At 36.2% G+C, this 14,483-nt stretch overlaps 1 protein-coding gene across 3 annotated transcripts; it reads left to right on the top strand.

Annotated features, from left to right (window-relative positions):
• Positions 1 to 1,044: 1,044 nt before the first annotated feature.
• LOC129241614 (peptidoglycan-recognition protein SD-like) lies at positions 1,045 to 14,351 on the top strand. 3 transcript variants are annotated; one of them, XM_054878049.1, is made up of 3 exons: positions 1,045 to 1,263; positions 13,585 to 13,838; positions 13,907 to 14,351. In XM_054878049.1, exons 2-3 carry the CDS (start codon positions 13,641 to 13,643, stop codon positions 14,288 to 14,290), a joined length of 582 nt encoding a protein of 193 aa, XP_054734024.1. In that variant the 5' UTR covers positions 1,045 to 1,263; positions 13,585 to 13,640; the 3' UTR covers positions 14,291 to 14,351. The 3 variants fall into 3 exon arrangements, with proteins under 3 accessions (XP_054734024.1, XP_054734022.1, XP_054734023.1); XM_054878047.1 differs by having other exon boundaries at positions 1,045 to 1,325; XM_054878048.1 differs by lacking the exon at positions 1,045 to 1,263 and adding an exon at positions 1,354 to 1,485.
• The last annotated feature ends 132 nt before the right edge of the window (positions 14,352 to 14,483 follow it).

Below are 14,483 nucleotides of genomic sequence, written 5' to 3'. Positions count from 1 at the left end.
AGGGCGAAAATTATCTATTAGCGGAATTTTGTTAAAGGAAAAAGCAAAAGAGTTCGCGTCTACTTTAAACATACAAAACTTTGCGGCAAGTGAAGGGTGGCTTAAAAATTTCAAAAAGAGGAATGGAGTCGTGTTTAAAAAACTTTGTGGAGAAAGTGCAACTGTTAATGATGCTGTTTGCTCAGATTTGTATTGTAAATTGAAGACACGGATTGAAAACTATGATGCCCGAGACATTTTCAATGCTGATGAAACTGGCCTATTTTTCAAATGCTTACTTTTAAAGACGAAAAGTGTCATGGGGAAAACATAGTAAAGAGTAGCAGCAATGTGCTTCGAAGCAAACCCGTATAAATGAGTTCTTTTCAAAGGTAAATTAATTCACATTATGAATATGTAAAACACTATCAGTTAAATTAAAACACTTGACAATTCGAAGTTGTATTTATTTTCTCTCAAAAATTTCGAACCATTTAATATATTATAATTTTCAAGCATTCTATAATTTGTAATATTTTAAGAGTCCCTCAAATTTCGAATTATCGAGAGTTGACTGGTGCGACGTTTTTTAGCCAAATTTGTAGGGGCTACACAATTTACATTCTCTACTCCTTAAGTTGATTAAAGGGTCTGAAAAGTGTGAAGGAAAATGCGTCAAAATATTTCAAAAATTATTATGAAAAAACGAATACTTTTTGATTGACAATGCCAAAATAATAGTTTATTTTCATGCAAACTTGTTTTTTTTAAACAGTAGAGATGTGAAGGACGCTTGTAAAACGTACATACATATATCACGACTCAAAGATTAAATAGACTAAGTTTTATACAGATATTACTTTTTTCGTATGTACAATAATTTTTTGCTATTTTTTGTTTAGCAACTGTAACTGTAACACGATAAGAAGGCAACGGTTTTTTGCTTTGTTTTAACTTTTCTCCACTCATTAGATTCCTCCTATGTGCATATAGGTATATGTAAAATTTTCAATCAGTTCTAATAGAGACTCTATAGTATTTTGATGCTCACCAGGTTCTATGCATCATCAGTTACACATCTACTGCCAGTGTTACGACAGTATTCAAATAGTATACCAAAACATAAAATAAAATCTTTATAGCAAAATAAATTTGAAGAAAAGATTAGTAAATCAGAGTACATTATGAATTTCGCAGATCACAAATTTTTTGTGATCTCAGTTAATGTTTTGGTGATCATCTTCATAATTTACACAATAATCGTGTTATCTCAGATGTAACAAAGTAAAGCGAAAGTTCAAAAATACAAAAAAAAGTTACATTTAAAGAAAAAAACAAGAAGCAAGGTGCACATATAAAGCGTTAATATTATACTTATTGTTGTTGGTGGATTGATTAAAAAAATATAAAAATTAACTGCAGATCCAGAACCATTCATTGTGACTGCGAATATTTTGAACTTAAGTTGATCGTTTAAATTGTAAAAAGCGAGTGCCTCAAAGTGATGTAACTTTATAAATAATTAAACAAATACGATAAGTTATTTCAATAAATTTGTATTGTATCAAAAATTACCATAGAATTTCACATACCCCAATATAAAGGGTCTTTCAAAAGTGACGCCTACCATTGATGTCAGTAGTGAATAATTCCTAGACAGCACCTTTTTTTTATGTCATCTTTGACATTCGTCAAGTAGACAGATGCACAATTTGAGACGATAGAACAACGCTCTAAAATTATTGAAACTTATTATGAAAATTGTCGATATTTAAGAACAAAGTTTCGCAAAATTCGTGATTTTTTTGGTGCAACTAATCGTCCAAATGAGTCGGCAAATCAAAGGATGGATGAAAAAATTTAAAGAAGCTGGTTCTGTCAAGAATAGGAAAAGGACTGTCAGACAAAAACTGGATGTTCTGTTCAGAATATTGCTGTTGTAGCGCAAAGTGTTACTGAACAACCTCCAAATCTACGATATCTCGGCTTTCTCAATAATTTGGCGTTCATGAATCGACTATTTTGCGGATTTTGCCCATATACGATTATCTATAGTAGACGTACTCCTGGTGGACATTTAAATAATATAATTTTTCACAAATAATACAAATAATTTTTAAGCCGTATTTTGATTGAATCTAAGAGAATCTAAATTTTTACATGTTTTATTTTAAAACAACATCTAGGCGCGTCTTCTGAAAGACTCTTTACAAGTACATTTGTACGATTATTATCGATTTAATATTTCTCATAGTGCGCTGGTTGTGTTAGTAGTTTTTGTGTCAAAATATGCTGAAAGGCTCGGTTACTCGCTTGAGACTTTGGGGTTGTGGAGTTCTCCAGAATTAGGTAAGGTGGTAAAGGTGAAACTTAAACCGTTTCTGCTGATACCATCTATCTGTTGAGAGTGTTATATAAATGCAAACTCACCAACGCAAATGTAGATCGTTCACGTAACGTAAACCCTGTCATCTGATCGCTTCCTTTTAGGTAAGGTAGCCAGTTTCATTAATTCTACAATTGTTTATCATCAAAATCAAGTAATTTATGTGCGCTTCCAAAAAGTTCAGATCATTTTGAAACACCCTATATAATAACAATTATTCACAGAAACAAACGCTGTGACATGTGAAATCTCCAGGCTATTAAATTAGTATTTATTTATTTAGAAAAGCTATACGATTATGAACAAATAATTAATGGCAAATGACTTTGGCCACCACGACAATGTATTGAAGAATGGACAGGACATTATAACATAAAATTTGTTTGAGCTGTCAAAAATTTCATATAAGTTCTCTTTATTATAAAGAAAATGACGCCATATAAATTTGACTTCTCTCATTAGGTGATGGTCGTTCGTTTTTGTTACGGCATCTGCCTCTATCTGCCAATTCATTTTAAACTGCTGCTCTTTTTTAATTTTTTTTTTTTTTTGTTGGCTTTTAGCAATTTTCTTTTAACAGTCTCCCAATATTTTTCAATAGTGCGCAATTGTGGACAGTTTGGTGGTTTATAGTTCTTTATTTACCCGGAATTTTTTACACCAGTTCATGGCAAGACGGCTATAATGGCACGATGCTAAAACTAGCCAGATCAGAACTAAGTCGGTACGTTGTTTTGTGAATAGCAGAAAATGTTTTTCCAAACCCACCTTGCTATAAATTTTTTGGTTTATAGCGCCTGTAGTAATGAACGTTTTGTTTTTCATGCCAGACTGAGATGGCTTGCCAAACTAAACATTTTTTAGAGAACTGAGGCTTCTCCCCTCTTCTTTGCAGTATAAAGCTCAGCGCCCTGAATCTGCTTAAAGTCTGGTTAGCACATGTTTCATCGTCCATAACCACACAGCCATATTTATGAATGTCTTGACTGTATAATTTTTAGACACATGCTTTAGGACTCTTATTTGTTTTATAATTTCGATTGGATTCGACAATACTTTGATATGTCCGTAAGCCTTCACTTTTGTGCACGTTTGGACGTAACATTTCGATATATGGATCTGTTTCTTAGCATCTCTAAGTGAAAGGCAAGGTTGTTTCTAAATAGTCACTTCTTTGGCTTGTGACTGCGACACAAATCACTTTTTTCTTCCATTTCAGGCATTCGTTCAACCGATAAGGCTTTATTAAACTTTTGTAACACATAAGTTACCTTATTTTTCGACCTATTTAAAGTTTTTGCTATGGCATTGTGACATGGGATCATTTTCTTGCGTTTTGCGCACAGTTTTCTCCTCAAGCTTACACTCAACTGAACACATTTTGAGGAATATGTAGAAGTTACGAAAAGCCAGTTAAAGTTAATAATGACCACAAACACTATTAATATGTGTGCTAACTTTTTATTTATAGTTACATACTTTACGCAAGTGATGAGTAAACACAATCGACTCGTTTTTTTCGTGTCCATTCTTTATATTAGATCAGTCAGTTAGTCAGTTATACGTTACCAGACGTCCCGTTATCAGACGTGTCCAACGACTATCACTCCAGCAGCATTCCCTGGATATGTACAGTGTGGGGAAGTGTTTATTTTGTTCCAACAACAAAAACACCGACCTTACGTGACGAACATTATGTTTAATGTTAGTTTCCGGGACCCTCCCGATCGTACTTTTGCAGGATTTAATTACAAAAATAATTATCGAAAATCCAAAGAAAAAATTATATCTCTTATTTACAACCAAGTTTCGAGCTGGGACATATATGCCCCAATAGAGTTTTATAGAGAGACATATTCGGTCTATTCGCATTTTTCACACCTATGCTAGAAAATTTCTTTAGTCTATAAGAATTATATTTGATGTGATATTTGATATTAGATCCTAGGCGATATTACGAATACTCCGACATGTTAGTGGTACGTAACATTAACGTCGATTATTTCTGTGATTTTACCGACATTCTCTTTAATATCAAAAATGTTTGAACGGAATCGACAAAACCAAAACTGCACGTAATTCGCTATTACATCATTTGGCTTGCATTTTCGCCTTTATCAAAGAAAAACTGTAAAATATGCCGAATTTTCTCTTTGTTGACTTCCATTGTTAACACCCTGTAAGTAAGTAAAATGGTTCAAGTACCACTCTGGTACCTCACAAGTAGCACAAAATCGGCTGTTTGATATCATTACGAGACCTTCCAACAGACAAATATCTACAGTCAATCAGAGCTAGTGATGTAATGGAGAAGATTGATAAGATTTAGGTTGACGCACTGCACCAGTCTTTCGAAGAAAAGATCACTCAGTGATCCCAATCGTCTAGCTGCCAAACCGAGATATTTACAGAAAAAGTGATCAACAGTCTCTTTCTCTGAATGGTCTCTACAGCTTGCGGGTTAAAGAGTAAACCTAGCTTTTTCGCATGTATGGCGATCGTCCAATGATCGGTAAACACAGCTACGAGTCTGGAAATTGAATGACATAGAGTCCCCAGGGCTTTCTAAGTCCTTCGTCTATCATACTGCAGCCAGAGAGTTTTCCAAACAGCATATGAAGAAATGGAGCTCCATCTTTTCTGCGCTTTCCTGAGAAATAAGTTGCGCAATCCCCTTTTAACAACTCTCAGAGGGATGCCTGTAACCGCCAGGCAAGCTCACCAGCAATTAACTCTATGTCTCTATGTCCTACAACCCAGATCAGAAAAATTTTACCTGCAGACCCAAAAGATTTGATGTCCTCCCTACAAGAGCTTACTAGTTTCGTTCTGCACGATGGCGTCATCAGAGCCTTGATCGCGATTTGAATATCGAAGAAAATCTTAATATCTCTCTTGCTCCAACATTTCCTAAGCATTTTTCATGCCTTTAAGATCGCAAAGACTTCTGCCTGAAATACATTAGCAGTATTCGGCAATTTTAAGGAAATAAATGAATTGGATGATTTAGAGAAACCCCCTGCTCCGACTCCCCATTGCATCTGGAGCCATTAGGGAAGACAGAGGTGCCAGCTTCGGTGCAGACCTTTCCTCGATCCATAACTACACCTATTTGGAAAACAAACCCTGTAACTCACGACTGAATGGAACAAAAAAAACGCAGCAAACGAATCTTTTTGTGTGAAATATCACCTTAGCAACGCGTATAAACTGTAAATTGTTTGATCGAAACTTTACGAGATATCGATCACTACATAGGTGGCCGAGAAAATAATGTATTTCTTTTCCCCCAAACTAAACTTATCCATCTTTTTAGAAGTGATCTACTTCTCACAGTTCTGATATTGTTTCTATTTTGTGACGTGTCTCGGCTTCAATGTCACCGCCATCAAATTTCCGCATAATCTGATTTGGAATAACTAATGGTAGGTACCTGAATGATCGCCAAGCGTTTTATCAAATTTGTGGTGTGTTTCTGGAATGCACCGCAAGTCAAATTTCCGTAAATTTCTTCTACGAAAACGATATCATCCAACTGGAATAGCTGCGAGAGTGAATTCGTAAACCTCGTTAAGTGGTACCATTCAATCCACTCGCCATACCAAAATGTAAATCTTCGTACAATTTTTTAATATGGAAACTACTAAAATATAAGTCATAATTATTCCAATACGATGATTTTGGCTGAAATATCATTTAATAGTGTATCTATTGATGTATGTATTGATGTTCTTCTACAAATAGAGAACCCTACAGTTTCATACCCATCCGAACGAGGTTTGGCAGTAATTAGAAAACTTCAACATCGATCTGTATTAAGTAGTTCTAGTGCCTTCTTTAGTTTTATCTCTTCTTTCATTTCACATTAAGTCACTGTAGATGAATGCATTGAATCGGCATATCAAATTTTTTTGAAATATCTTTCACAAACTGACTCAAAATATAAGAAATAATCAATAGCAGAAGTAAACACATAAAGAAAAAACACAAGTTTAGAAAAGAAGAAAAGCTCAAGACAAATAATGGACGTATCAGAAGCACAAATGGAGGAAGGACAACAGAAGGGGATGGAGAACTTCAAAAAAAATTTGATAGCCTTAGCAATATTAAATGCATTGGTCCCAATATTTATAGTAGTGATAACTATTTTAAAATAATAAAATTTTACATTTGTACATATGTATGTATGTGCATGTGTAACACTTGCAGGAATGTATGAATGTATGATTTTGTATTTCAAAAATTAAATAACATTCTAAACTAGTGCGAGTGAGCATTCTTAGTTTGTCCTTAGGGAGGCTTATGCACTGCTCAAATCTCTCGAGCTCGGGTCCTATTAATAACAAAGCCTCGGAGGACATACAGCTTTCAGCATTCAAGTGCTCTCCAGCAAACTGTATACCAGTGCATAATGCACTCTTGGAATTTCCTTTCAAGGATAGACCTACTTCAGTTAACCTTAATGTCCAGATCAATCCAGAATCTATTCACAAATATTACAAACCTTCGCGATATTATCTCTGGGGATTTGGACAAAAGGAAGCTGCAGGCTCAAGAATTCCATGTTTTTGGATCAAATCATTTTTCCTTTGCCAAAACCTTCCCCAGTCTAACTGCTGACTGCTGAATGACTATATGAAGCGGTGTTAACAAAGGTCTCATCGCCCGCGTGATGCAGCCTGCAGTCTTGTCAGGACTTTCGGCATCGTACTGTCGATAAAAAAGTTCTTAATACCCACATCACCGCTCAGCAAGCTATCATTAGCCCGATTATCTTGGTGTACATCCATCTCAGGATGCTTGTCCTGCAACACCAGTATTTCCTACTACCTGTTTTGCAATTGAATTTGGAACAAGTTAATAGCGATGATTGGCTATGTCGTGCCAGAGTTCATGAGTGCTTTACACGTTTCAGAGATGGTTGTGAGGACATACATGCAATGAACATACGGGCCGACCAAAATCAGTAATCACCGAAAACTCCATCGAATTCTTTCGTAAATATATCAAAAATGAATTGAAATCACTGTTGAAACTCATGGAATCGGAGTTGAATATCTCTAAAACATCGATTTATCGCATTGTAACTGATAATTTGGGCTTACGAAAGGTCTATGCACATTCCGCACAAGTTAACTGAGGACCAAAAATTACAACATTGTAACTGGTGATGAAACGTGGTGTTTCCAACATGAATCTCAAACTAAGCGTCAAAATGCCGAATGGAAGGCCCCAGACGAGCCACCTACCAAAAAATCGCATTTGGAGAAGTCATAATTCATAATGTTTTTACGATACCAAGGGGATTGTCCACAAGGATTCCTACCTATCAGCCAAACCGTCAATGCAATTTTCTATCTTGGCATTCGTCGAATTCGCCCCGAATACCGCGAAGGAGGAAGCTGGCGCTTATTGCATGATAATGCACCAACTCATCGATCCACTCTTGTGACTGATCTTTTGACTAGAAGTCGCATTTTAACCGTCAATCACTCACCGTATTTACCTAATATGGCTCCCTATGACTTCTATCTATTCGGAAAATTGCATTTGGCCGTGAAAGGAAAACTTTTTGCGTCCGTAGTGGCCATCCAAAAGGATTGTACCGACATCCTGAAGGACATACCGGTTAATAACCTGACACACTCTTTTGAAAAGCTTTTAGATCGCACAAAACATTGTATCAAAGCCAGAGGGGACTATTTTGAATAAATAAACACGAAGTTATCAGAACAAAGCACCTGTCGTTTCTATTTTAGCTCAGTCTTTTTTATTTTAGACTTCACCTTGCATATCGCAAAAGATATTCTCGAACTTACCTTTTACTATGATTACGAGCAGATGCCGTTATTAGTCAGCAAGTGCAGTAAGTTATCATTCTCACACTCAAAAGCACTCTGGATCTCCTTGAGCAACTGGGTCAGCGTAGTGTCCGTAGACTTTCCTGCCCTGTTATTTGTAATGGCGAGGTTTTACTCGCAGGTTGCTTAGATCTGATTTCATTATCAATACTCGGCCTTAAAGACTTAGAAAGTGAATAGCCCCTTTTACGTATGAATTGGTATTGTGTGAGCTATTCTGCACACTATTGGGACGTAATAACAAAATACAGAGAAGAGCTTGCTGTACTACCACCGGACGGATGGGGTCCATTCTTCAGGGCCTTGCACGGATCATATAAACTCAGGATCCATCTTATGTCTTGCTGAGTAAATAAGTGAGTATTCCAATTCGTTTGAGCCTGCCTTGGATACTTAATACAGGCTCCAAGCCGTGAGTCTGAGCCCTCTGGTTCCCCTGGCCTATAAAAGAAGTAAAATATGTAAAAATGCATAAAAAAACGAATTTACTACTCTTTACAAAAATATTAATAGATTAAAGAGTTGGGGGCAGTCAGAGACATTCATAAATAAATGTTTTTAATAATACTTATTCTTGACTTCACCAATTTAAACATATTTTTTTGGACGAAGTAGTGCTTTATTTATTTGGTACATCTAAAATCAATAAATTTTTTGGACGAAGTTAGAGCCATCTTTGTTGGATCCATTTAAAATCAATGAAATAAAATAAAGTTCCTTAGTTCAATAGTACATCTAGTACTTTATCAAATAACATAAGGTGACGTGAAACGCTTGAAGTACCACTCTGGCACTCCCCAATTAGCACTAAATCGGCTGTTTGCTACCATTATGAGACCTCCAGCAGGTAGATATCTACAGTCAACCATAGCACTCAGTGGCCTTAATCGTCTAGCTGCCAAACCTGGACATTTACAGAGAAAGCGCTCAGCAGGCTCTTGCTCTGAGAGGTCTCAGCTTCTGCAATGCGGATTAAATGGTAGACCTAGCTTTTTCGCATGTGTGCCGATCGTCCAATGAACGGTAAACACAGCTACGAGTTCGGAAATTGAATGGCATAGAGTCCCCAAGACTTTCTGAGTCCTCCGTCTATTGTGCTGGGGCCAGAGGGTTTTTGAAATAGCACAAGAAGAAATGGAGCTGCGTCTTTTCTGCGCTTTTCTGAGAAATAAGTTATGCAACTCCCCTTTAACACCAGTCAGGGGGATGCCAATGACCGGGTAAGAGGTCTCTGAGACCAATTCAGTCTCTGGCAAGGCATACTATACATACATATATACACATACACTATATAAATCTGACACTATTGCGTTAGGTACTAGCAAATACCGGGCATGCTCTACTTTTCCATTAAGGCAAAGTTTTTCATTCTAATGCCTTAATTTTTTGTTTTTCTATCTTCTATAAAAATAAATAATATTTTTAGATGTCCCACGATCGAAACAGAGTTCTAATTACAAAAGGAAAATTTACCCACTAGATAGATTTGATTCGCATAAGTACTGGCTGAAAACGAACTTCCTAATTCCTCTTTATCGACACCTTTATAAATTCCTTTTCAGAGTTGGTCAATTCGTTCTCGAATCTTTCTTCAGTTTGTTTTTGTTTCGTTCGATCATCTGACTGATCTGAATTATTTGAATTATTTATTTTTACTCCAAATGTGCATATGTATGTATATTCCCAATACATTGTCGTTTTATTTTATTTAATACATTTGGGCAAGCAATGATTTCCTGCTACGTTTAATAATCTGTATTAAAGCGCGCCCCTTATTTGGCTATCATTTTTATGTACATATGTATGTACGTAAACATCGCTCGCTTGCTGGAAGAACGTCATAACTCAAAAAATCCAAAATTTCAGAAAAAACGGCTTCAAATCCTTCAATTTACTATAGTTCTAGGTAGTTAGGTATAGTGGTTGTCCATTGACACACCTAGGCCTGTTGTAGGCCCATTGTGATACCACCAGGGCTGTCCCCTCTCCGCACTCTACATTGTCCTCATTGAACTAACCTGTGGCTTGAATATATCTAACAAGGTTTGTTATTTTTAAATTGGCTACTTCTGCCAAGTTATTCAGGGAACTTTTTCCTAACATTTTGAACCTTCTTCTATCCAGAGCCATGCACCCGCATAAAAAGTGTTCTATATTCTCTTCTTCTTCAATGTCGTTACAGCTTCTGCAATAGTCGTTGTAGGTTGCTCCCAATTTACCGGCATGCCTGCCAATCAGACAGTAACCTGTTAGAACCTCAAGAAATGTTCTCATGTTCTTCCTGTTCAGTTTCAACAATGGGTTTGTGCGGCCCATATTCCATTCTGCCTACTTGTTGCACAGGTCAGGGATTGAGGGAATAGCCTGTTGGCAGCCCTGATAGTGTTTGTCTATAAGCATCTTACAAGTTGCTAAAGGTATAGGTATGTTCGCTTTGTCTCGTTGGATCGGTAATATGGTACCCAAACTCGCTAGTTCATCTGCTTTGCAGTTGCCTACTATGTGGCTGTGACCCGGCACTCAAAGTAACTAAAAATAAGTACAAAAATATTCAGATAATAATAAAACTGCTGTTAATACATATCGCACAGTAGAAATAAAAGCTGGTGATAATTTTTGCACACTTAACTAAATTTGTTTCCTTTTTGACACTGTCGCAGCTGATGAGCGATGTATCGAATTTTATTTGCCTTATTGTGCACTAGTCGAGTCTGAGTTCCGAAATAAGTTTGTTTTTCGATTAAAGTAATTGGTCTTTCAAGTCACGTTTTAATTGCATAGGTACGTTATGCATATACGAGAATCTATGTACTTATACATAGACAACAACTGCATGTTTTGCTTAGTAACTTTTTGAACTCGATTATTTTGCAAAAACCCCTTTCAAGTTTTCGTAACAAACCGAGCGTCAATAATACATAATATTCAGAACAATTATGGAGTACACTCGTATACTTACGCGCATTGTCGAACGATTACAATAACAATGAGCAACTATTTGAATAGCTTTAATTAGCTTGAGCATCTTTTCGGTTAAAAAGAGGCGGAGAGAGAAAGAGCACTCAACTCTTTTTGAATCAAATAATGACGTTATAGGAAAACAGAAAAAGTACCACGGGTTTATCACCTACACAAGTGGGTGAAGAGTAGAAATTCAAATATTTTGTAAACAACTGATTTGTACTCGGATGCATGTACTTTAGGATGGATCGGCTTATACGGAAAAGCAATATATTCATACATATATAAGTATAGCTTCTCTTGTACCAGAAGCCTTAAAAATCTCTCTTCTGGGGAATGGGTAGATCATGTCTGTGTGAGTTCATGGTACATAACTTTGCAATTTTAGGTGTATAGAGCTCAAAGAAGCATAGCTTTGACTTCAGCTGTCATATCTTGTGACTTATATGCATGAAAAGGACTTGATTGAAGTCAAAATATGTATAAATGCATTACTAAACTCGGTTTATCATCCTCCGTATAAAATATAACATAATTATTAATTTAAATTAATATTAATTAATTAAAATTCAGTACACAATTTGATCATTGTTGATTAAGTGTTTCATAGAAAAATATCATTTCCTAATTAAAGTTATGAAATACAATAAAGAAAATAAAAAATAATTGACAAGTATACTTCTGTTAAGTGCTTGGCCGACCTCCTCCTCCTATTTGTGGTGTGCGTCTTGATGTTTTTCCACAAATGAAGCGTCCTACAGTTTTAAGCCGACATCGAAGGGCAAATCATTTCTTATGAGGAGCTTTTTCATACCAGAAATACACTCGAAGATTTGCTATCGCCTGCGAAGTGGCGATCGCTATGAGATAAAACTTTTTCTATCATTTTGATGTTTCATGCACGGAGATTCGAACCTGCATACTCCCGATTGGTAGTCACGCTCCAACCCATTTGCTTATGGTGCCCGAAATATAATACAAAACATTTCTATTAAAAAAAAATACCATACAGGGTGTCAGTTAATTGGCAGGATTGAAAACTGTACAGTGTACTATGCATATTGGAAACTTTTTCTGGATACGCTGGCATTTTCTAATTACCACTGATTCAATCAGTCGTAGTTATGAAAAATAACGGTTTGATGCAACAAACCACTAGGCATTAGAATTTCGAAAAATCTTTAGTAAAAAATTTAAATAAGAGCAAATTAATACAAAACCGTGTGAAATATACTAAAATCAAGGTATATTTCGCAATTTTCAATTTTTTTTAATAATTTTTTTTTAATTAAGTTCCATGACAATTTGCCGATTTTGGAGATTTTACATTTTTGCACTTTTTTAGATAGTTTTCTATTTTAGAGTAAAAGCTGAATTTAATTGAGAATTTAGTGAGGATTTATAAACTAAAATTAAAAATTGAGGTTAGATTAATGCACAATGTAAAGAATACTTGAGTGCCCCAGTTCGGAACGTAAACTGACCTTTGTGGGCAAATGCACGTGTGTACGATTTACTCTATATTATTGGTTTTCCACACACATCCTCTTCTTTCTGTTTCTTTATCTTTTGTGTTGACCTCATGACACGTGGGAGGGCACGATTTTGTATTCTATCAGCCTTGAGGTGAATGTGAGCTAGGGAGAAATTAAAAAAAACATTGTTGTAAACATAAATGTGTAAGCAGCCATCTACATTTACGTCAGCACAATTCAATTAAATTCACTGAAAGCCGACAACCTTCTGTATTCCCACAACCATGAAAGAAATTATATGTAATGCTTATAATAAACTACGAGACTGCCTTTGTAAAACAAAAAACTGTCCCCCTCGAATCTGAAAATACTCCCCATACTCGAAGGAATACACAACAGAAGTACCGCACCGCCCTAATGTGGTTACTCAAAGCGATTTTTTTTGTATACGTACTAGTAAATATGTGTTGGGTATACAGGGTTGGCCATATTAAACTGACCCATGTGATTATTAAAAAAATATGGAAAAAGAAACATTTTTTTGTGTTTCATTGTGAAAAACATTTAATTTAGTTCAAGGAGATTCGTTTACATCACTTTTTGAATATGATATCGCGCAAGTGGTCGCCCTTAGCTCGTATAGAGTAATGTGCCCGTTTTTCGGCGTTTTCCATAGTTTTGGCCAGCGTCTCGGCCGATATGGCGGCTATTTCCCGTCGGATATTGGCCTTAAGTGCGCCTAGTGTCTTTGGCTTGTTGACGTAAACCTTAGATTTCAAATTACAGTAAAAAGTTATAGGGTTACTCAATGGGTCAGTTTAATATGGCCAACCCTGTATACCCCTTTCTGTAGCGATAATGCCAATTGAGTGCTTAATTACTTTTCACACCATTTACTCATAAAATAGCTATTTTCTTTTAGTCATTTTCAGTGTATTTAAAACAGTGTCACCGAACGATCCGAACGTCTTAAGCAAAATGTATCAAACCACCAATCAAATTGCAATATATCTTTTACTTTTCACTTTACGCAACGTGATTGTAGCAGCTGATCCAAACGTTATAACCAAATCGGAATGGAATGGCGTTGAGGCGTCCAATGAGCTCACTAGACAATCTTTGCCAGTGGGCCGCGTCGTAATTCTGCACACAGCTGGGATAGACTGCGCTGATGTGGTGAGATCGTCAAAGCATAAAATGTATTTACTATAAATCGATTTTATTATCACATGTACTTTTGTTAGGATATCTGCTCTCAGCAAGTTCGAAACATCCAACATTTTCACATGCAAAGCTTTAATTTCGATGATATTGCCTATAACTTTCTCATCGGCAATGATGGCAATGTTTACGAGGGACGCGGCTGGGATTATATCGGTGCTGCTATCAAAAATTATAATGTGGGTGGTCTTAGCTTGGCTTTTATGGGCACATTCGTGAAGACCACTCCCAGCGCCCAAGCATTAGACGCGGCTCAATCCCTATTGGAAATGGGTGTACGGACGTCCAAGTTAATTGGGGACTATAAGCTTTTCGGGCATCGCCAATTATCGCCAACGGAAAGTCCGGGCGCGGCCTTATATGAGATCATAAAGCAGTGGCCACATTGGAGTCGTAGCATTAGTTGAAAAAAGTACCCATATATGCCAATTGTTACTTGTAAAGTAATCCCAAATATATATACAACATTTTTTCCGTATTTTTCTCAATTTGGGTTTAGTTCGCTTATCTGGCAACACTGTTGCACAAATCTGTAATAGTAACGTTCATTACTTTTCTTGCTATAATTTGGAATTAGAAAAAAGTGACAAAACATTTGAA

The sequence above is a fragment of the Anastrepha obliqua genome, chromosome 3 (assembly GCF_027943255.1).
Source record: "Anastrepha obliqua isolate idAnaObli1 chromosome 3, idAnaObli1_1.0, whole genome shotgun sequence".
NCBI lineage: Eukaryota > Metazoa > Arthropoda > Insecta > Diptera > Tephritidae > Anastrepha > Anastrepha obliqua.
The sequence above is the reverse complement of the archived record's forward strand: the minus strand, read 5'-3'. Positions and strand labels throughout refer to the sequence as shown.

Excerpts from the sequence above, each read along its gene's own strand:
- LOC129241614 (XM_054878049.1), top strand. The coding sequence starts at position 13,641 with ATGTATCAAACCACCAATCAAATTGCAATATATCTTTTACTTTTCACT. Across the intron at positions 13,839-13,906 it reads GGATAGACTGCGCTGATGTG|GATATCTGCTCTCAGCAAGT; the intron begins GTGAGATCGTCA and ends TACTTTTGTTAG.